Source organism: Ursus maritimus, unplaced genomic scaffold (assembly GCF_017311325.1).
Source record: "Ursus maritimus isolate PB19 unplaced genomic scaffold, ASM1731132v1 scaffold_1, whole genome shotgun sequence".
Lineage (NCBI taxonomy): Eukaryota > Metazoa > Chordata > Mammalia > Carnivora > Ursidae > Ursus > Ursus maritimus.
The window spans coordinates 64,089,824-64,114,555 of NW_024423343.1; the positions used below are offsets into that span (position 1 = coordinate 64,089,824).

General features: G+C 40.8%; 1 protein-coding gene across 1 annotated transcript in view; it reads right to left on the reverse strand.

Moving 5' to 3' along the window:
• Positions 1-15,371: 15,371 nt before the first annotated feature.
• CSRNP3 (cysteine and serine rich nuclear protein 3) overlaps positions 15,372-24,732 on the reverse strand; it is a 69,248-nt gene continuing 59,887 nt past the window's right edge. The window contains exons 3-4 of the mRNA XM_008687046.2: positions 18,647-18,943; positions 15,372-16,587 (exon numbers count right to left, since the gene is read on the reverse strand). Of these exons, the coding sequence (XP_008685268.1) occupies positions 15,523-16,587; positions 18,647-18,943 (1,362 nt within the window). The 3' untranslated portion in view covers positions 15,372-15,522. The remainder of the gene's footprint in view (positions 16,588-18,646; positions 18,944-24,732) is intronic.

The window sequence follows — 24,732 nt, forward strand, 5'->3', positions numbered from 1 at the left end:
GGGGTGGGGCCCCCCCCCCCCCGCCCATGCCAGTATTTTTCTGTCTTGCAAGCAAGCTTTGTTAATCTTGGCTTAGATCAAAGCAAAAAATTAGCCCTGTACTAGTGACTGAATTAGTCTTCTTAGCCTTCTTCTTCTCTTTTCTTTTCTTTTCTTTCTTTCTTGCTTTCTTCTTTCTTTCTTTTTCTTTCTTTCTTTCTTTCTTTCTTTCTTTTTTTTTTTTTTTAAGATTTTACCTATTTATTTGTCAGAGAGAGACAGAGAGCACACAAGCAGGGGGAGCAGCAGGCAGAGGGAGAAGCAGGCTCTCTGCTGAGCAAGGAGCTCCATCCCAGGATGCTGGGATCATGACCTGAGCCGTAGGCTGACGCCTAACCAACTGAGCCACCCAGGTGTCCCAGTCTTCTTAGATTTCTTGATGGCAAAATGTACATAAAAACTTCTGATGATACCTATATATAAAATTGTTTTTAAAAATTTTAATAAAATACACCGGTTCTTATATTCAAATAAATAGCCACATACAAAAACTATGAGAAAGGTAGCTGATAGATACTTAGTACCATTATCTGACATTTTTAATATCATTTGGGGGGGAATCCTGGGGAACAATTTGGAAGACATACATTTTATTCTTATTATTTTATTTTATTTCAGTAGGTTTCACACCCAGCATGGAGCCCATTGTGGGGCTTGAACTCCAACCCTGAGATCAAGACATGAGCTGAAATCAAGAGTCAGATGCTTAACCGGCTGAGCCACCCAGCACCCCTATTTTAATTATTTTAGATAAATGGTTTAACTTTACTAGTTCATCAGTGTTTCAACTTGTTTCTGAATGATGTGGATTTAAAAAAACGCCAAATAGATTTCTAAAGTATTAAGATTTGTCACAATTAAAGCTGTATTCCAATTTTTTTAAATGAAATTCAAGATAGCTTTGAACAATGGCAGCCTCCCTACCGTGTCTCCTCAAAAGAGGCAGCTTATTTAGAAATATCAATCCTGACGTGTGTCCGCGTGTGTGTTCACTGTGTATCTCATCTATTACCTCAAATAGATGTGATATAAAAGTTAAAAAAATTAAAAGGTTGAAAGCAGTCATAGTATTTTATAATCACAAATCCTGACACCGAACCCTTTAAACATCCACTAAAGCCAAATAACGAGAAAAATCAGAAAATAATTCTGCTGGATTTTATACATTCCGTGGCTGAGATTTTCCTTTGTTTACCCTGATACTCAGAAAAGAAAGTCTACTTTAGCAACTTTTTTTTTTCTTTTTTAAGTGCAGGCAACTTAGAAGTTAAGTAGGATGCCTCCGTGGTATGCCTTCTCACTCGTTCAGGATCTAGGACGTTCTGCCAGTTGGCCAGTAAGGGGAGCCATCACAAAGTAATTACAGACACGTGCCAACCTTTTCTCCTAGAATTCAAGTTTGTGAGGGGTTTTCTAATGTGTATCTTGTTCTGCAGTGAATTTTCTAGGTCACCACTGACCGTGCTGTTGAAACGGCAGGCCACCAGATAGTAAATGCTGCAGAAAAGCTCGGATGCTGCGCTGTTTCTTTGGAATCTCTCTTTCCCCATGTCCCATGCTGTTAGAAAAAGCTTCTATTACATAGGAGCCAGGCCAAAGGCTGTGATCTGAGTCCTGCTGCTGCTCTAATGTCTGCCCCTCCTCAGGTCTCTTTATTAACTCCTCTTGCCCCTCCAATAATAAATGGAAATTACATGTTTCTTTCAAGTCCACCTACCCACGCCTTTCAGGAAAAGCCATTTGTTCCCATGCACCTGGAGCTAATTCTCACTTCCTGCATCTTATCCACTGAGCCCACCTCCTGCCCGCCGCCTCCTCCCAGACTCCCCCTAGATGCCATTTTACCGCTTCTGGGGGTCTGAGCTGGTGTGCTTTGGGGCTTGCCCAAGATGAAAGACTTCAAGCTTTGAGTTTTTCCAGGTATGGTAGTTACTGTGTATTGTTTCACGAGGGCAAGCATTTGAGTGTGGCACCTAGCCAAGCATAGTTGTTTCAAGAAAAGTCAATAATGCATATTACAAACATGTTTTGGTGACCAAACACAGCCTCCCAGCTATAGGTCTCCCCTAGAAAAGTGAGGCAATTATCTCAATCAGTCAAGTGAAAAGGTCTATTTATGCTTCAATTCTCTGGCTAATTCAGGCAAAAGTAAAATTTTCATCTGAATGATCTCAGTAATTGGCTTGCTGCTTTGCTTTACCAGTGAAAACTTGACAAAGAAGCAGAGGCTGTTCCATACTGACAGCGTGGTGGTAATCATATAGGGAGCTGGTGCGTGGAAAACATTGATGAGAAAGTACCTTAGTGGAGACTTTGTTGAGAGAGTCCAACAAAAGAGCTCCTAACCATGGTACTGGTAAAGATATGTGTTCACCTTTTTCCATCTAAGTTCACAACTCTATGTTGATCTCTTAACTGTTACATGACTTCACTTCTTCTTTTGATGTGACGGATGTGGAGATGTACCACCCAAATTCGTGCAGGGCAAACTCGTCTCTCTTCCAGGAATGGCCTCAGCCGCAGAGAGATATCTTGCTCAAAAGCATGACCTACCTGGGGTATTCACACCCAATGACTGCGCATGGTGGAGACATAAAGACCTGACATTGTCGGTTTTCTAGGGGACGACTCCAGTGGGCCATAGCGGCTCTGGAGCTCCCTGTGAGTTGGCCTGAGGCTTTGTCAGACTTGCAGCACAGTTCAACTTATCCCTCTGTCCAATTGCTTTTTCTCCTTGCTTCCACAGGTGTTGATACCTCAATAAATATCCTACATGTCCATCTCCATTTTAGTGTCGGCTTCTAGAAAACCCAGTCTGACGTTTGGTACTAGGAATGGTCCAGACAATCAGTTAATAAGAAGTTTTGGAGCTGCACTTACCACTTGGCTAGTAATGTGAATTCTCTTACTGATGGCATATGGAGCATGGACCTTTCCTGACCTAAAGTAGTAGGCCAATGGTGATAGCAGAACTCTAAAACAATAGAGGACAGGCGATGACGCATGAGTACTAAAACAAGGAGAATGCAAATATAATAAACAGCAAAGTTAGAGCGGCAGCCAAAGGGATCCTGACCCACAGTGAGTTATGGAAACAGCTAGTAGAGACTGATATGACTAGAGACAAAGTCAATGGACAGCCAACATGGGTACTTCTCAGTTTATACCAAGGCATACTTTCTCCATGGGGTGAAGGCAGAAGTGGACCCATTTAACATGATCTGCTGGGGAAATCTGTGCTTCCTACCCCACTACTCTGAAGGATCCACCAGATTAAATGTCCTAGTTGTCAGGACACACTTCTATCAGGGGCTCAAGATTCCCATAGAACTTAAGCGCCTGCTGCTGCCTGGGAATTGTGGGCAGGGAGAAGAGTCAGCATCCTGGTAGAGGCAATTGACCTCGATCATCAGTAAGAGATGGGGCTGATGTTACACGCTGGGAGCAAGAAGAACAACCGCTTAGATGCCTCCTGGGTCTGGGTCATACCACCGGTCATACCATCAAGACTAACAGATGTGGTTGCTGAAGCAGAAGAGAATGTAGAATTTATAGTGAAAGAGGGCGATGATGGGTATCAGTTGTGGTTCATGACCGGCTAGAGTGGCAGGGGCTGGAGTGTACTCTACTCAGCAAACCCTTCCAAGTTTTCCAGAATTCTAAAAGGCCTGCTCCCTGAAATTTAAGTGAAGTAGTGGATCTGAGGGATGGAATGGGGAACACATGGAGCTATGCTACCTTCAAGGGTTTTTCTACAAGGAAGGATTCTCCCAGCTTCCGAGAGGGCTCCTCTGCTCTGGAGTGCCATGTTTCCCCAGAGCACCCCCTTCCCGGGGTGGACTACACACGAAGACTGGTCGTGGCTGGCTATAAAGGCCCAGCTGTCTTCAGCCCACCAAGGTCAGAGGAGCCATTTTTACTCCGGAGCACCCCCGGGGTGGGGGGTGGCCTGGTTGGGGCTCTGTGAGGTCTGCATCAGAGCTTGATTTCTCCCTCTTCCTGATCTGCTTCCTCCCGTTGGCTTCCATGGGTATTGAGCCCAAATAAAAAGCTAGCTAACCTGCATCTCAGCTTCTGCTGCTGGAGAACAGCCTGCACGACCGGCCTCGCAAATGCTCAGTCCCCTCCATTCTACTCCTCGTTTTCTCCTCAAATAACTGACCTTTTCTTTGCCGGAATCACCCAGAGCCCTGTCCTCGCTGGTCTGGAGGGACCCTGCCTGTCTTGTGCATCACTGCGCCCTCACTCTCTAGCACTGAGCTCTGAACAGAGCAAGCCCTCAGCAATTATTATTATTATTTTTTGAAAGAATAGCGATTGCAACGGCTACAGAGATTTTTACTCTGACATTCTCATCTTCCCAAACCGTCTCTGTACTGCAACTACTCTGATTCGTGATGTCTTGGGGATCTCCCTCTTTCCCTAAGGATACAAGTCAGATTCTTTGGACTAGCTCTCAGAGTTTTGCAGCATCTGAATTGATTCTCATCTGATTGCTCACTTGTTCCGAGGGTAAATCATCTGCTCTTAGCAACATCCCTCTGCTCTGCGTGACTTGGTCCTGACTCAGGCTCTCCTCGAGCTGATCCATAAAGTGGAATATGGAATGTCCCCTACCAGCTGAAACTCTCCCTCCCCTTGAATCTGACTTCTTCTCCTTCCTTTCAGACAGCCATCTTTCCCTCATCTGACTTCCTGTAAGTGCAGCCTTCAGTATCTCACTGCAAATATATCAGCAAACATCTTATGTGTCTACTATGTTCTAGGCTCTAAGCTGGATGCCGAGGCTATGGAGAGTAGAGACACATTTTCTGTTCTCAGGGAGTCCTGTAGAGGGAGTAGGTACATAAACAAGTGAGTGCAGCAGAAAGTAAAGGGAAATGTCCTCCCTGGCTCTGAAATAGCAGGTAATCCAGTTTCAGGAGAATCAGAAAGGCAACATAAAGGAAGAGACATTTGAGTTTTCTCTTGAAAAACAAGCAGATGGTTAGTAGAATTGTGCTGTCAGGACAGGGTTGTGGGGTGTGTGTTCTGGACAAGAGGGGCCTGCTGAACAGAGGCAGTGAAAAACGGAGTAGTGGACAAGGTCTAAGCTGTCTGTCTTGGGGGCAAAGGAGGACGTGCGAAGCAAAGAGAGAGCTTGATGAGCGAAAAGGATGGAAATGTTTGTTGTGCCCAGATCTTGGGCGATCTCGTGGGACACCCCAAAGAGTTTGGATTTTATCTTGTTGGCAGTGAGGAAGGCCTATCAGAGAAGGTATTTTAAGTGAGTGAGCAACATGATCGAATTTGAGTTATAGGTTGTTCACACAATCACGTATTATGATTGCACTTTCAAAAATATAAATCTAGTGTCGGAGAGTAAGAAAACCCATTGTTTGAGGACAGTGACTTGCATATAATAGGAGATGAGGAAGGATCCATTTTCTCTTTGCCAACAAAAGGTCACTTAATTCAGCATTACCAAGCAGGTAAGCATTTACATGCGCTATGTGTACACAAATATTCTAAACACCGAATCACACAGAGTCTGCTTTAAGCAAAGCCAAACAAAAATACTACTAATCAAGTGTATTACAGAATGCTACTTACAAGAGATTGGATTTGTCTTTATCAAAATATCTCCCCAAATTTCATTTGCATAGGGAATTCCTCTCTGGCCCTCACATTTGTTCACACGTCATTACTTGATGAAGGAGTTGAATAGTTGAAGAAAAATGTTAGCAGCGTCTCCACTTAGGGATCGATCATAATAAAGTTAACACCTCTTTGAGATGATAATGTAATAAGCCATTCACAGGAACTGGTTTCACACAACGTTTCAAAACTCTGTCTGTTACACAGAGGGAGGTATTCTTGTGTGTTTTGGTGTTTTGCGACAGCTCAGTATGTAAGAACAAAGGATTTACACAAAACGCAAAAGAATGCAACAGTAGATACAACTTAGAAACCGGTTTTACTCTGCTGCAAACAAATGGACAAGATATTGTACAATATATAATAAAAAGGACAGCATAATACAAGTGCCACTAATAAGAGAAACTTAAGGATAAGACTTAAAAATGCTTATTTGTGATTTATATATATACACACTGCAATAAAAAGCCACAATAAATACACGAATTTCCATGTCATTCATAATAAATACTGAAAATATAAATACAGAAGACTACATCTAATATGAATAAATTATTACAACATAAGATCCAGGTTAAGTTCTGTTGACTATTATTGTAGCTTATTTTATATACCCTTTGGCATCTTTGATGTTATAACTTATACACAAGAGAAATCAATCTAGAAACTGTGTGACACACAATATGATGGTTTAGTGTAAAGCGATTGTATGTATGAACTGTTGTTTGCTTTTCTTCCCTTTCAACCTTTCTGAGCGATTAAATTGAACATAACAGTAAGAAAATGTCTATTGAAATACTGTTGAAATTGAGTAAAAGTAATAACAGAAATCAACTAAGAGATAAAACCAATCACAATGTCAAAAAACGTGACAGTGAGTTTATCTCACTGAGTTTTTAAATTACTTTTTTTGTCAGCAAAAAACAAACAAAAAAACAAAACAAAACCAAAACAAAAAAACACTCTCAAAAGACTTCCCTTGTGTAAAGACCATTCCCAATGTCCGAATGGTTCAACATAGACTGAAGGATAACACTCAAGTCCTTTGGATTCTTTGATCTACCATTACATTCAGCTCACTCGATTTCACCAGAATTTGCAAATGTTCCGAATTCTATGGCAGCTGGAAAGTGGAGACACAGTTGACATCTAAGACTATGATCAAGATAAAGATACTGCAAAAGGTGCCATTTGTCTATGCAACCAATTATACATATATATTTTAAATGGGGAAAATGCATTTTTGACCAATGTCAAATGACCTTTTCCTATCAAGTTGATATACCCTGTGACATTGAGGGAAACACACTGAAATAACAAAGTGCCATTTTCTGCATTAACAGGCATTAACCAATACATATGTATTAATAGTTCTATCTTAAGAGGCTATTACACCAGAAATGCAATAAACTAAAATGAAAGCAGATCAACTTTACTAAGACACAATAAAGGCTGAGGTTCTTAGGAACAGAGTTGTAATCTACAGGTTTTTAATTTTTTAAACTATGTCTGTACTGTAAATGTCTAGCATTTATTTTACATCAAACACTTTTGAAACATGTTTCACAAACTACGCCTCAGACTTATTTCCATAGAAGTGTCTAGAGTCAATTAAAACATGGGCCAAATTATCCAACATTCTTTACATAAACATTCTATACCTTTTTTTTTTTTTAAAGCAAAAAGGGTTATTTCCCCTAGTGTTATTTGTGGGGAACAACCGCACCGATGTGGCTGTCATTTCACAAGAGCATCCGAGTTGGGGAGATAAGCAGCTGTATCTAGATTGGAAAAAAATCCCATGGAGAAAGGAAACATTGATTTCAGGGGTGCTCCTCATCTTCCGGTTAGTTCTGACTCTGAGTTGGAAGCAACTCTGAGCAAACAGAAAATGCTCTGAAAGCTGCAGGGGGTGCTTGGGTCAAGTGATGTAATCAGGAAAAAAAAAAATCACCATCCTCCCAGACTCCCTTCGATTTCAGGCCTTGTCAAGATGACAAATTTTTAAATCATTCTGCTGATCCCTGAGAAGGCAGGCAGCCATTGTTTAAATAACACGGGGACAAAGGCTGGGATCAAATGGTGGCTGAGTAATTCTCTGGAGTCATTTAATTCCACAAAAGACTCTCCAAAACTAGTCACATCTTCCCCCAGAAGGAGTGGAAAAGCTTGAGATTCTCATTTGTCATTTTAGGGTAAAGAAAGATTCACGAGAAGGTACTTATTTAGAAGCAAGAAGGTAGAAAATGCTCACTTGATGTCACTGCAACTTCTCAGAAAATTGAGCAAGTCAAGTCACTTGATCCTAACTCTGATGTCTGTCACTGGGGATCTGAAGCAGTCACCTTTCTTGACATTACCTCCTGACATTACAGCATTGGTGAACACAAACGAAAAAGAAGAAAAAAAAAACTACTGTCATATTTGTTGAAAGCAGGTTATGTTATTGAACGTGGTCTCAATACTCACATCTTTATTTTTTAAAAATCTGATTTCTTAGGAGACGTATGGAGTCATCAAATACAATAATCATCAAAGTAAGGGGAAACCCAATGTCCTTCGAGTCTGCCAGGACAATGGCCCAAATCACCACAACTGTTGCCAGGTGCCTAGCCCACAAAGACTGGCCAAGATATTTTCTTATTGTGAGAAAAACCTAACAGAACTGGATTGTGTTGCCAAGGAAACAGCTTTCCCTAGAGATGTTAAGAATAGATGGGTATCTATCCTGTTGGGCATGCCTGAATGACAGTCTTCCCCGGAGAGAGATGGATGAGGCGGATGACCTCTGGAGATCTCTTCTAGTCTCGGGACTATAAAATTTGAAGAATACACAAGAATCTCAAACTTTTCATTATTCACACACAGTTGGCCATTGTGAGTATCCGTGAAAAGATTAAACTAGTCTAAGATACCCGTTTGGCATGACTAGAGCCTAATGAATCACGATTCAGAGCGTAACCTTTGGCAGGGGACCCTATTTAATTATGGTACAAAGGAAATGACTGTGCCAACTACTAAAATTTAAAGTCTATCAAGTTCAGATATTATTTGGGTATCATTAAAGCATCCAAGGATCAACACTTAATTAAAAAAACAATAACCTCTGGCAATTTATTTCTTAGGCTTAGATATTTAGGTTTTTCCCCTTTAGGGGAATTCAGATTTTGATTTTATTTACTTCCTTCCTTTCTTTTATATTTAAATAAAATTTCAAAAAATAAATAAGTAAAATTTCAAATTCCTTTGAATTTGTTTTAGAGGTGGGGGGCTTTCTTTACGGCTAAGGGGAAAAGCTTGCTGACCAACATTAAAAAGGAGAAGCAAAATAAAATTGGATAAATTATGTTACAAAGTTTAAAATTCTTATCTAATTTTTAATAGGTTTCCTATGTAGAGAAAACAGCAAAACCATATTTGGAAGACACATCCCTGATGAGGGGGTTTCTGGTCTTACATAGCATGGCCATAAGACTTGATAAAGATCTCTGGTGATAGAAGCGCTTAGATACTTTTTAAAGAGATATTTTCTAAGTCAATGTCCTTCCAAATATTCATCGATAAATAACTTTTAAGATACCCCCAAGCCAGATAAAAATATTAGAAGAAAGCAAAAGTAAAAAGAAAGGCATACCTAACAAAACAGTTATTCCAAAATTACCACTAAAACCTTTCAATCAGGCCACATAAATTCACGTAGACAAAGGCAAGGCTAATTTCTACCATAAATTTGTCTTTTTCTAAATTCGTCGAATCAATATACATTATCTTAAAATATTGAAATGGCCTCATACATGTCACCAAAATGAGAGTTACTGAACTGATTTGATTATCACCATGGTAATGAGTAATGTGAAGAAAGGAATGCCATCATCGGCACATTAAATGCAAATATTGTCCAAAATAAATTCTATCATATTTCTTGAAACTTGAGTTCTGCCAGAAACTTATGAGATGAAATAAAATGACACACTAGAGTTGACTTTTCTTGAATTATAAGCAAGTGTAAAGTAGCAACTAAGAAGCAATTACCCTGTATAGTGATATATTTATCACGAGTGAAAGAAAGTAGTCAACAACATGACTTAAATCTTTGAAATTACTTCATTTTCCATGAATGTAACACGTACCTGTATTTACTAAAATTCCAGGCTGTGTATTAATTAGATTACAATAATTGCATATAGAGAATGAACTGGTTTAGGCTTTGAATCTGGTTGTATTCACCTTCCTGCTTCCAATAATTCTGTCTGAATTACTACTGTCAGAGATCAAAACCCAAGATATTCCATTTACTCTCCAGACAGCCCAAAGTTAGACTAACCGCAGGGCCACTCACCAGGTACAACCCAGGTCATATCCAGCTTTAAGTTTGAATTTCTAAGGAAGAAAATAAACAAAAAACCCCACCTGCATTGGTTGGTTGGAAGGGGGTCTCATAGTCTAGTTTGAAAGCTGAGAGGAGTTGAAGTAAAACTTAGAAGTGACTATATTAAAAAGTCACATTAAATATGCAGATTTGACAGGTAGAATATTAAAGAGCTCTTTTATTTCCGTATTCATCACTTTTGACAATAGTCTGTCAGTCACCTTAATATAAAATATGTTTAAATCTTAAAAATAGTTTCTTTAGCATGTTGGAGCTCCGTGTTTTTTTATTTTTTAAAGCCAAGCATCAGATGATTTTTAGAGAGTAAGACATAATCGATGTGGATGGTGGGCAGCAGATGTGAACACCAACTGGGCTCCGAGTTTCGACATTGTCACTGCCCCTTCTAGGTTTCGGGCTGCCATTTGTGAATCTAGTTTTTCCGGTGAAAATTCTAGTTGTTCAGCTCTGCTGAAACGTTACGGTTCCCAGGAGACACTACCACTTATTACGCATAGATTCCGTCCTCACCCCACCCTGTCACCTCCATAATTTTAGTGGGCTTTTTCGATTGCTGATATTCAGTTAAATTAAGTCAATTAAATTCTTTAATGCGACAGAAAACATCTGTTGGACTGTGCTATTTGTGCGAAGCTGTGGCATGTGGCTTAGGCATTTAAGTTACTTGAGCACAAGTTAGCAGATCTCAGAATAATATAATCAGAAGTTGCAAATTTGTATTAGAACGGAGAGCGATTAAGGCTTTAAACTTCCCGTGTTGGTTGTGGTAAGGATATACAGATAGTTCTGGTTTCAAATTACACTCCAATCTTGCGTTTGAAAGTAAGAAGGTACTTCCCACTTAAATTTGGTATTTTATACACTGGCTACAGTAATAACACTCTAAACTCTCTGCGAGAGAATAAGGAGCAGATGCCATTTTTAAAGAGGAAGGTGAAGTCGTATTTGGGGAAGTGGAAGGCTTTGTGGCACTTTTTACAAAAGCAGTCTCTATCTGACTTCTGAGAATGTCCATTTTCCACTTGCTTGTTTGATGGTTTTGTAACCCCAGCGAAAAGTGAGGTCGCCCGAATGACTTCTGTTTTCTACAGGCTACAAGGCAATGCCTTTGGAACTTGAAACTATGGTTTTGCTAAATTTCTAGGCTGTTTGTTTATAAATAGAAGTAAGAGTGATTATGTTCCACATCATTGTTTCAAAGTTTTCCTGAAATGTTTCCTGGTTTATATGAGTCAACCAGCTTTGGAAACTATCTGGTAGGAGTTTGCTAGTATAAATTTAGCATCACTTGTATAGATCTAACACTGAAGAAGCAATTAGCTGAAAATCTCTTTTTCATTCGATTCGGTTCCCCTAGCTGAGTCTAGATTTAATTCAGAAATTTTGGATAGGGGGTAGAGGAAAAAAAGAGCATCCAGTGAACTCCATTAATTTAGGGAAAAGAAGTATCCTTTGAGTTACGGTTTGCATGTAATGAGACAAGAATTGATGTCGCTTTTTCTAAAATCATAACATAAAATCACCAGTTAAAAGAATTAACAGTGAGTCTTGATTATTTCATGCTGCTCCTCCCTTAGAATCCCTTATAATTCCTTAGAGTGTGTAGTGTTTTACGTCCTCTTTTTACCACTTAGAAAACTTCCTCTAACAGAGTAGGTGTTCTATAAATATTTGTCGATAGAGTTGATACTTAGTAAATTCTAAATATCAAGACCAAAGAATTATAAACTTGTACAATATCAGAAGTTTAGTCAGAGAACCAATGATCTATCAATTTATAGGAAATAAATCATGATCTATTTCCCTGTTTTATGATATACCAAACCAGAATTTTGCCAAAACGTCATCTGTTAGAGTGTAAAAATATAAAGAACATAATCACTTATAATCTCTTTGCTTCTTGATTATTTTGTGGCCAGTGTTTCTGTAATTCATAGTGGTTTGTTTTTGTTTTTGTTTTGCGGGGCGTGGGGGTTACTGCTGGGCTATAGATGATTGTGATTTTATGACTCGAATAACATTAATTTCACATTTTATATGTGGCTGGTACACTGGGAAAAATATAGTTTCATCACAAAGAAAAGATTGACTTTTAAAAAGTAACTATATTATTCAGCTAACAAAAGACATGAGTTGAACAAGTTTTACCTATGTCATAATAATCAATGATTAAACAATGGGGGGGATAACTTAAGTAAATCTCTTTCGTTGACTTCTTTCTCCCAAAGGAAACCTAGAATGACAAAGGAAGGGCAAGCTGCTCCAGCCACTTGACTTGCAAATCAGTCTGCTCTGGATTATAACTGGGAATTAAGTCCAATAAAAAGTATAGGGCTGGTGCTGAAACAACAGGGACCAAAGCACGAAGCTTTGCCATTGGCAGTGAACGACTAAAAAGCCCTGTGTCAGAAAAAGACAATAATTTGGTTAAACTATGGGGGCAATACAACAGCTGCAGGTCCGGTGTCACTCTGTCTCAAAATAAAGATCTTAAGTATCCCAACTGGCTGCATCTCGCTTGATCCCCATTTTAAAAAGCTTAGAAAAACTGTAGCTCTCTCCTGGCATGTGGGCAGTTTTTGTTGAATAGAAGGGCTATTAACGGAAAAAAAGTCAGATGGAACACTGTGCTCTCTCAGTGTTTTTGGGAAAGGAAATAACAATGAAATGAATCCATCATTAATATTATTTGCAACTTTGACCCAACATTTTCAAACTATAGCTTTACACATTAACCCCTTTTCTAGACCTTCTTTTTTGATCATAAAACCCCATCAAATCCTAGGGTGGGGAAAAATACAGTATTTTTTATTGGCCATTGCCTAAAATCTGTCATTCTCCAGGGTGTGGTATACAGTATGTATGTATGTGTGTGTGTGTGTGTGTGTGTGTGTGTGTGTGTGATGGGAGTGTTTTAATAGGTAATTTGTGTATGTAGTTTATGGGAGACGTTTAGGAGTTAGGTTATATACATGAAAATTTGGAATGGAATTCATGCTTGGAAGGTTAATCCTTCTGTGCACAGTGACTTTCAACCCCAATTGGACAGATAGGGGAAAAGGCTCTGAAATTTTTTGTTTGCCTGTTTCTAGGCTAAGCATCCTTTTGGAAATGAAGCTACAAAACAGAGACCTAGCCGAACAAACAAGTAGGCTTCAACCTTCTTACGAAAATAAAGCTGGACCAAATTAAATATCTATCCTTTCAGAAACTGGACTGACATTCTACCCTTCAACTTTGCCCCAGCCAGAGTCGCTTCTGCCCCCCTCTGCCACAGTCTGGGTTCCAAGAATATGCTGACTGCTTCACGAGTAAATACTTCAAGGGCTTGTAGTGGTCCAGCAAATAGGGCACATGTGATTTTTTTCACATGCCTAAATGAAGGAACAGTAGCCTCTTGTCATTTTTCTTTGGGCCTGTGCTCTTTCGATTGTATTAGTAAGGGAAACAATTTTGGAAATCAAGCACTAGAAAGTGTAGCTTTGTAGACAACGGGACATATACTACGGAGATTTGAGCAAAACCCCGATCTGATTAACCCAAAGGGCTTATCCTTCAAGAGTCACATCCCTGCCCTCATCACTGCTACTTCCATAAGGACAAACCCAAAGCTCCTTTAATGTTAACATTAATGGTTATAAATTTGGCCCCCTGGAGGGGTAGAGATAGGGCAGAAACCAACTGCCAAGTAAACATGTGTTCCCCAAATCAAGTTTGAGTAGAGACTTTTCCACTGGAGGACTTTCTCGAGATCAAACATTTTTAAGTTCACTGAAATAAAATAGTATTTTTTTAAGGAATTGAGATCTACAATATATTTATATCCATATTTCTAAACACCTAAGTCTAAAAGACATAAAAATTAGCGATGCAGTCACTGAATAGCAAGGCATGTCCACATTTCAAAGAGGCATAAAATGTGAAATGATAGAACAACAGAAGGTCAAAAATATGAAACAGACTTAGCATAGTCATATTGCATTGGGGGGAAAAAGGCAGAACACACTACTTAGGTACCTAAATTAATGTACAGGAAAACGGGATCTTAGAAGTCCTCCGACGAACCAAGTGCAGATAACCTAAAGGTGGGGAGTGCATGTTTTAATTTCTATCTGTCCCCTTTAATAAGAGAACGTGAGGTAATTAGAGTATTCAATGCATTCTGGACTGTTCTGCTAATTGTCCCAGGCAAGAGAAATCAAAACGCTTCAGAAAAGTAAGGCCTAGTTGAGTATTTGGGTAGAGGCCCCCCCTTCAATCAGCTAGTCACTAAAAGGAAATCTCCTTATATACTCATTTTGTCGAGATGGATTGATCATGCTGTAGACAAGGATGGTTGCTGAGGATGTGTTTCTTCCGGGTTTCCTCTGCCTCCTCTGCTTTTACCGAGTTAGGTCTTCAGAGTGGCGAAGGAAAATAGGTCATTTTTCCTTCATAAAGTATCATTGGATGATTCCTCTATATTAATTATATGAACCTTAAATAGTTGCAGATTAAAAAAAAATTTTTTTTTTTAATTTTTCATCTCAAAGAGTTCTCAGTCCCCACCCCTCACAAGGTACCATGAAGGGGCACTAAAGTGCATTTGGATGTAGGGGAGTAGAGTTTAAAGGTGCTGTCCAAGCTAAGAACCAAGATGATGCTGTTTAAAAAAGAAAGGCAATTCCTTCTACCTCCATCTCTGGAGTCAACTGAGGGAGGGCAATGACTAGACCCTCACCAGAGGATTGTCCTAACTCTTAACTTTAGAGAAAACTGTGTAAGGACCTGCACATATAGACTCATTTATTTGTCCAAAATAGCAAAAATAGGCCTATTTCACCCTTAAGAAAGTATTTGCAAATCTGATCAGTCATGATCATAAAAACGTGAATGGATTCCAGATGCAATCCGTGTGGGCATGCTCGGCGGGCTAACTATGCATCTTCAGCTTAAAAGAACATGTCGCTGTTCGTTTTCATCAAAACATGACTTCTAACTACCATAAACAAAACACACATGGAACGATTAAATCTTTTTCTTACAATAATTACTTTTACATTAAAAAGTCACCATCATCTTCAGATTTATCGAAAATTAGGACTCTAAATCTTATTATTTCCCAGTCTTAGTTAACAATCTTGCACAGGCCCGATAATCCAAAACTTGGAGCTCTGATCTACACAGCTTGGCAGGTTTCACACAGTTTGACAGGTAGGCAACTGTGAGATAGGCTTTTTTTAAAATTAGCATTTTTCTATCAAAACAGTCTGAAATCTTTTAAAATCCTCAAGAGACTGTATTTGTGCAATGCCACAGTCATGTAGCTAGAAAGGAGAAAACAAAATACAGTCTGGAAGATTCACCACAGTCCGGGGTTGCTTGGTCCTCAGTTTAAACCACCACGGGCCCAGGAAATCCAATTAAATACAGTGCTTTAAATACGAGAAGAGTTGGTCCTAGAAGAACTTCAGCTACTAAACAGGGACGGTCTCAACCACGGGTGATTTGATGCACTCTTCGTGCAATCTGCTCTTTTCTGCCAGACTCAAAGAATTTTCCGCCGGGTGCTCTGAAATGTGACTGTCACCATTCAACGTGGAGACAAACCCTTCCTGGGAGGGGCCTTTCAAGTACGAGTGGAATTCCACCTGGGGATGATTGGACCTGTGTTCGGAGTATAAGCTGTTGCAGGGCACACCGCTGTCGTTTTCCGCAGAGGAGCAGCAGACGATGACAGAGGGGTTGGCAGCTGGGTAGTGGGAGGCGCCGTAGGCCTCTTCGGCTTGGCGGGCATAGTCAACGAACTGCTCCGGGGTCATGGTGTAAGGCACCAGCGAGAGGGTACCGTTCTTCACAGGATCTCGTTCGGAATAGCTCTCAGAGATCTGGGTAGGCGTTCCTGGAATGTGGCTGTCGATTTGGTAATACAGAGTTGAAGAGTTGGCGTAAAAAGAAGCGTTTTTCGCGTGGCTCTCGTGGACGGCCGAGCCGTCGGAATAACAGAGGACGGAAGGGAGAGGGACGACTTCCGCATGGGTCCCCAACCCTTCCACGAAGCTGTCCCCTTTCTCGTCGTCGTCGTCGTCGTCCTCCTCCTCCTCTTCCTCCTCCTCCTCCTCTTCCTCCTCGTCATCTGACTCACTAGGCGCCAGGCTCTGCGTGCTGGAATCCGTGACTCCGCTGCAGAAGCTGCTGCCGTCCTCCTCCTCCTCCTCCTCCTCGTCTCCTTGGCAGTCTAATTCCTCGGCCGACTGCAGGTGCAGCACGGCGGCCTGCGGCTCGGTCTCAATCTCGAAATTGTCTGCGATGGAATACTCCACGGAGTGCGCCACGGGGCCCATGGAGCTACTGTGAGCGCTTATCTCGCCGTGGCAGCCGTTCAGCGTGGGGATTTGCTGCTCTCGGTTTTTCTCCAGTTCAAGTTTCATTATTGTGTGCAAAAAGTGAGTCCGGACACGGATCGGATTAAATTCAATTCTACCTGCTGTGTTACTACATCCTTCTTTAGTGCAGCCACATGGGAAAGACATTCGATCCACCTTGGAAGGAAGAACACAGATTAGCCCCGTGGAACTCTTACAGACCAAAGAAAAATCCAGCACCTCTCCGCAACCCCTTTGAATCTGGGATCACTTCATCCCACTTTCGCCAGAACAAATGACAAGCACACTGCAAAGAAACGAAGAGGGGAAGTGAAGACTTCAAACGTTAGGAGTCAAACCTGGGTTTAAAACCTGTATTCAAAATAAAAATGAGTCACAGCTGTAAGTGTGGCATTTTAGTTCATTGACCCCTCCCCATGCTTTCTTCTTTCTCCATTCTCCCCTCCCCACCCCTCTCTCTGTCTGGCCTATTACTTTTGCACCCATCTTTTCAAAGTCGCTCCTTTCCCCAGACTCCCTGCACTTCCACTGCACGCAAGCTCACATGCCCAATTTTAAATGACACAAACTTACTGCTGCTATCCTTACCTGCTATTTTTAATCTGAATTAGATGACATTTTCCATACTAGCCGTCCCCCTCTTCTTGGCTTATTATAAAATGAACGTTTCTGCCTGACATGGCCAGATTGACAGCATTTAGTCTCATGCAGCCTGATAGTTCGTTTTTGTTGGTTTTTCTTCTCATTTGTTTGGGTCCCTGGTCTATGGTGCATGTATGTGTCCTGCAGGGCTGGGACAGTTGTGACCATTTTTTGACTCTGGCTGGGGGACCCATGCATTTAGGTTCTGGCTCTCCCCTGCCCCTCCCCACTCCAGGAGACTATAAGCTTCTTGAGGGAAAGGGATGTTCATGTCATCGATACCCCAGAATTAGAGCGATTGGGCTCTAGGGTGTTTGGGTTCATCAAGTGTCATGGGACTGACCTCGTCACTCGGGTGATAATAGGAGGAATTTTCGGCAATCCAAGGGCACTCCTAAGACATTTGCTAATTTCTACCAATTAACCTGTATGCAGACCAGAGCGCGGGCACCCGGAAAGAACTTACCCTGTTTGCCACCTTATCCAGGCGCAGGGCATTTTCTCTGCCACAGAGGAGAAGCAGACTCCAGCAGTCATCCTGCTTTCAGTAAAAAGCAGTGGCAGAGGGCAGAGCCAGATCTATCACTGTTTTCTTACTCGTGGATCCCTTCTCTATTAATCCACTTAAGCAACTGTTCAGCAGATGAGAACTATCTTCTCTTTTGGCCTGCCTGAGTGGCCGTCCTTATTAAAAAAGGCAAGTTTCCTCATAAAATAATAACACCCTACTAATCATGGAGCATAAATCATATAGATGTATGGGGACTTGAGCATCATCTAGCCCCGAGGTTGGTAAACTCTTCCTTTCTTTCCTTTTCCTTTTTTTTTTTTTTGGTAAAGGGCCAAAGAAGAACTATTTTAGGCTCTGTGGGCCCTACGGCGTTTCTGGCAAATACTCATTGCTGCTGTGAAAGCATGACAGCAGTCATAGACGACACGAAAACAGACAAACAAAGAGACGCAGAATGTCTGGGCTTTGCTAAAATGTTATTTACAGAAACAGGTGGCAGGCCAGATTTGTCCCTCGAACCACAGTTTGCCAACCGCTGATCCAGTCCAGCCCTTTCATTTTTGAGATAAGGAAACTGAGCCCAGAAAGCTTACCTGACTTGCCAATTTCACACAGCTGGCAGAAAGCAGAGCCAGGAGTAGAACTCCATTTTCTTAAGTCCCAGTCTTGTCATTTTCCCACCAGTGCGTGCCACCTCTAACCTATCATCATTTTGTAACCCGTAGATGGATCAGAAAACACAAACTCCTATGTCAGAGATGTCACGATCTCTCTGAGTGCTTGTAAAAACCCACGATAAGCTGGTACAATAAATGGATCCAAGAGGAAATAATTCTGATGGACTAAGCTACAGCTAGGGTTGCCTCTCACATAATATTTTATATGTAAGAGCGTATTATGTATACCCAGACATGTCCCGGACTTCATATTTCTCTTTTCTTGAACCATAGGTCTTGCCTTACTGCAAAGTTTCTTCCTGTGTGGGAGAAACTTCTTTCTCTGTCACATGTGGGGTGGTATATGAGGTCTCCTCTTTGGAGTCCTTGAAATCCAGGTCCTTACCTGACACTTAATGCCTGCCAGGCTGCAGGTACACGTTTCTGGATCACAGAACACTCGGCAGTCGCAGCCACAGTCCTCTCTCGACAGGCGGATGGCGCGGAGCTCGTGCTTTTCTTCCACATCAATCTTTTTCACCCCGGAGGCCCGCAGCAGTGCTCTTCTTTTTTTTGTCGGCAGCGGTTGTAGAAAGAAGTACTCGTCTACCTCTGTGTTGTCTAAATCAATATCATCATCGGAAATGTCATCCACGGTAAGAGTGCTAGCTTCTTCCGATTCTACTGTGCCATTCTTCGTCATCTAGAAACACAAAGCAGCAAACAGACTTAGCATCGGCAGGGTCTCCAATCCCTACTTTTACACTTGGAAGAATAAAACTATTATAAAAACATCATGTCCCCATAATCCAGAGTGATTGTGGGTCATATTGTTCCCTTTCATTTTTCGCTTTAGAGAAGTCACAGGAAAGGTAAAGGAAGGCATCCCAAATGATAGGCTTTCAAATGTACTGGTAACAGGAGACTTAATTGGAACTCTTAACCTCCTAATGTAAGGAGTTGGAGTTTTTAGCTCGTGCGATGTGAAAAAGGCCAAAGGTTACACATGCCCATCAGTGAAAGCTATCTTTAGACTCAGTTCGTGATGGGCAGCTCTGATGGTGGAATAAATGTGTCCTTGTTCAGAGGTGATAGCATCTTAGTGGAAACCACTGCCACCTAAATCAGCAAACATGTCCTTGAAATCACCACTCTGTCTTTTGTGGCGCTAGCAAAACCATGAACTAGGAAATAACATTGTGCTGCACTGTGCTATTGGGATTACAAACATGGTTACCCTACAGAACATTCCAAGAATGAGGGCTGGATATGAAGTAATCAGTCAGGTCAGTGTGCTCTCAGGAAGACAAGGAGCAGAGGGCAGTGCCGGCAGGCTCTGGCCAACAGACAACCGGAACAATAAACTCAGCCCTCGAAGGACTTCACGTGAACCCATGCCCAAAGCAATAGCCGCTGTGTCATAGCTCATGTGGACAGCGATGTCTCATCCGCTCATAACCATTCCGCTTCTATTTCTATTTCTGTTCTAAATTAATTTCATCCATCAGTAAACCCTGAATCAGTATTTCACTTCTTACCGTTATACCAGCGCGTAGTATGTTTCCTTCATAAAAAAGCACTTAAGAGACATTTTCTCTGACTATGAGTGAGAAACGTATCCTGAGAAGCAGCACAGGAATAAATGTAGAAACTCCATAAGGGCTTACTCTAAATATAGAAGCTATTTTGATTCTTTAATTTTTAAATTTGTGACTTCATAAACTTCATTAATTGTAATTATTACCATGCTATTTTAAAATTTTATTTATTTGAAAGAGAGAGAGAGTGGAGGCAGGAGGAGGCAGAGGCAGAGGGAGAAGCAGACTCCCCACTGAGCAGGGAGCCCCACATGGGGCTCGATCCCAGGACCACGAGATTATGACCTGAGATGAAGGCAGATGCTTAACCGGCTGAGCCACCCGGGTGCCCCCATGCTATTTTTCATCTGTTTATTTATTTTTTTTTAAGATTTTATTAATTTGACAGGGAGAGAGGCAGCGAGAGAGGGAACACAAGCAGGGGGAGGGAGAAGCAGGCTTCCCGCTGAGCAGGGAGACTGATGCGGGGCTCTATCCCAGAACGCTGGGATCATGACCTGAGCCGAGGGCAGACACTTAAGACTGAGCCACCCAGGCGCTGCTGTTTTTTCTCTTAAGAACAGTTCAGTTATTCCACAGCTAAAATACTCAGACATCAGACTTCATTTTTTTATCTTTGTAGGAGAAAGTCCAACATTTAGACAAAAATATTTATTATTGACCAAAAACTGCAAACTGGAAAACTCTGAATACATTGGATAACAAATGGAAGACTGGTTGGTCTTTGCCCTCAAGAAGAGGAAACAATACAGTAGCAAGTGTATATTAAAATACATTACACAAAGCCTCTGAACTGCATTTTCAAAAGCCACTAAATTATATTTTTTGAATATTTCAGAGCTTAAATCTGTGTTCTTGCAATAATGGGCCTCCCCCATGATGGGGTTTTGCTTCTCAGTGGGATCTGCACTGCATTTCCTTTGTTGGCATTTCTTTATGCCATATTGGCTAAAATTTCCACATTTTTTGTGATGTCCACAACTAGGATGGTACTTTGATTGATTGTTTTTATCATTTTTGTTAATTCTTATTTGCTAATAGAAGCATAAGCATCTTTCTATCTGTGAAGATCTGATTTCCTAGGAAATTCAAGTGTGTAATAGTCTGCACGTACTCAATCCTCTGTGACCGGTAAAGCTGCATTAACAAATAGGAAGCATTACCCTTCCCATCTTGTCACCTTTGTGGCATTTAGATTTGTTGTCCTTAATTCTTGGCCTGTTTGTGAGCTGTGTGAAGGTCTGACTCCACAGCTCACGCAGAACACCCAGGACTTGGTGAGCATGATTCATTTTACTATTTCTTTCCTACTGAATCTCTGTGTTCTATATTTATCCCTCGTGCAACTGGTAACATCACAAAACAATGAAAAACCCTCCATTTTATATCAACAGGGCCTGATTTTTAAAAAAATAAGAATTGTTAGGGGAATATGAATTACCAGTTGGCATCTAAAAATTTTTAAAAAGTTATCTCAAATAAAGTAGAGATGGTGCTTATTCCAAATATAAGTGCTCTTAGAAATACATTCTGTGACTCTTATTCCCATATATTTAAATTACAATAAACAATTTCATTTCAAGATAAAAGTTCAATTAAGAATCTAAAAACTCTTCACACAGAGCTACTGTTTTCACTCTTGTTTAGGACCCCGCAGGGGGCTTAATCTAGATTTCAAAATCTCACGTTAACATTGAGGTGATCTGTCAAGGTTTTCTCCTCACCTTCCCACAATCATCTTTGCCATTTCCTTTTTTTTAAAAGTTTTATTTATTTATTTTATTTCAGAGAGAGAGAGAGAGAGAACAAGCAGGGGGAGGAGCAGAGGGAGAGAGAGAATTCCAAACAGATGCCCTGCTGAGCGCAGTGCCCCTTGTGGGGCTGGATCTCAGGACGCTGAGATCATGACTTGAGCTAAAACCAAGAGCGAGATGCTTAACCAACCAAGCTACCTAGGCACCCCTCATATGTGCCATTTCTAATGAAGATTGGAAATATCTGAGTTCATCCTAGTCAGTTGCCTTTTCTCCCCTTCCTCACAGTTTCTGGTGTGGTAGCCATTGAGAGATACTCTCTACCTTCCCAGCCCCTCCTGCGGTCTGTGCCCATTGGCTCCTTTAAAACCCAGGCCAAACCTACTATGTTTAAATGCTCTTTAAAATTGGTGTTATCCATAAATTATTTTCAAGAGCATCTTCTCATATTACAGCAATAGGGAAAAAGTCGGTGAGCTCCCTGTTTTGGGACATAACTCATGTCCATCACGCTCTCAAGATCTGGTGCAAGGAAACCAGACAGTCTTCAAGATTGCCTCACCTACTTTCCCTGACTTCTTTACTACCCATCTTCACAAGAATATTCATTTTGTACATTTCTTTCTCTACCACCCCCCCAGTTTTACTGAAACACAATTGACATATGACACTGTGTAAGCTTCAGGTGTACGTGTCGATTTAATGCACTTATATATTGCACAATGATTACCACCGTAGCATTAGCTGATATTGCCATCACATCGCATAATTACCACTGCTTTTTTGTGATGGGACCATTTCAGATGTACTCTCTGGGCAGCTTTCAACTGTGTACCACAGCACAGTGAGCCACAATCACCATGCTGTACCTGAGATTTCCAGAACATATTTGTCTTACAACTGGAAGTTTATAGCCTTTGACCAACATCTCCCTATTTCCCTTACTTTCCAGCTCCTGGCAACCACTATTCTACTCTCTATTTCTATGAGTTCTGCTTTTTTAGGTTCCACATATAAGTGCTATTATACCGCATTTGTCTTTCTCTGTCTGAGTTACTCCACTTAGCACAATGCCCTCAAGGTCCATCCATTTGTCGCAAATGGCAGGATTTCTCATGGCTGGGTAAGATTCCGTTGCATATATATAACATTTCTTTCTGTCAACAAGAGTGCTAACTTTAAATGTCTTTACTCTATCTCAAAATAGATTCATTGAATTTTCAGGCTTTAGTTCATCAGACACAGCCTCCTTATTTTATGCAGTAATGAGGCCCAGATTAATTTTGATCTCTCCAAAACACACGTATAGTACCTAATTCCCTGACCCCTATTTAGTAAGCTTTCCCCTGTACCTCAAGGTTCCAGGTTTCTGATGGTAGACAGTGCAGTGTTGGAATTCTTACATGGAATTAAACACAATACATCTAAAAACCTATTCTGTTTATTAAAAAAATGTATACAGAGTAATGAGCACATTCAAAGGAATGCTCCTTTTTGAGATACATACCTTAGAAAACAGTCTGGGACGTGGACCATCTAGTTCAGTGCTCTTTCCCCAAAGTAACGCTGCCTTCCCAAGAAGTGAAAAAAAACTTGCCAACATGTGGTTTAATTACACTGTGGTTAACTACCAAATAATGCTGGCCCTCAAGCCTGCTTTGTTTCTGTGCAAAGCATGTGTAAAAAGAGAGAGAGAGCTGGAAGGTGAAGATGAAAGGGAGGTGGGAGAGAGATGAGATGAGATTAACAATATTAATAAGAGCAGTTATGGACTCTGCATGCCTGGCGCTGCTCTAAGCACTTTACCTGCATTTAGCGCCAAAAAAATCTCATTAGGTAGATATATCATTATACCCATTTAACTGATGAGGAAACTGAGGCATGGTGGGGTGCTAAATAACTTGTCCAAGATCACAAGCAGTAAGGGTGGGCACCAAGTCACCATCTTAGATATCTGACTCCACAGCTGTGCTCTTAATTGCCATGATATTACATATATACACTATTTTTATGTATTAAAGTATATTGAATAGTCTTTGTGCTTACTTTGTATTTAAGCATTAGGTATGTCAGCGCACAAGATACAGGTATTAATCTCAATGGATTGGAGTAAAGAGATGAGGAATCTAGTAATTTTAATCCAGCTCATAGGGATTTTCTAGCTGAGAGTGAACACAGGCCACCCAGAGGGGGGCTGGTGGTGGGGTGAGGAGGGAAGACTTCTACATCTAAGCTTAACTCTGAAGATGGAGTAGCAGTGAGATGAACCAGTGGAGGCAGAAGGTGTTCTGCACTCAGCAACAATATAGTTTCAAAGGTCTGTGAAGGAACAGAGCGTGGTGCTTTGATAATGGCCTACAAATTATTCAGATGACTGGACTTGTACAGGATCACTTCCTGTCTTGGTCCATAGGCAAAGAACAAAGAGTAAATAAATTGTAGGCCTCTAGAGAGTAGCTCCAATGTTCTTCTGCCTTAGTCACCTTAGAGGTGACAAGTAATGACCTAACTCATGATTTGATTAAATGATCTTTATCTTTAGATTTATCCTGTGTGTGCATTTATTTATATTATATTGGAAGGATATCAAGGTCAAAAACTCTAGTGTGTGTGTGTGTGTGTGTGTGTGTGTGTGTGTACGTTTGCTTGCTTTGTTCCAGGAATGATAATTAAGATGAGACTTAGTTCTTGAGTCACTGTGTAAACTTGTCCAGACACATTCTACAATTGAAAGGACTATACTTTTCTTTAAATAGAAGTCAAACATCTTAATTTTGCAAATCTGTCTGATTTGTACAGGTAAGTATGAAGAAATAGTTCACAAGCCCAACAGAGTAAAACCCTTGCCCATTTAAAATACACTTGAAGAATGGGATACATTACTGTCAGAATCAGTGGAATGATTCTCAAACTGCTTCAGGTCAAGTACAGGGCAAGAGGGGCTCAAATAAAAGTCAGCATTCAATCCCCTGCCTTTTCTTTTCTTTTTTTTAAACCATGTCATGTGAGGATGAATTCCACCATAAATTCCAATGAGATGAAATTTTGGATGAATTAAGTACTTGAAAGAACTATTACAATACAAAGTGATTAATGTGAAGGAAACACTACTGAAAATGTGGATTGACTAAAATGCTAAA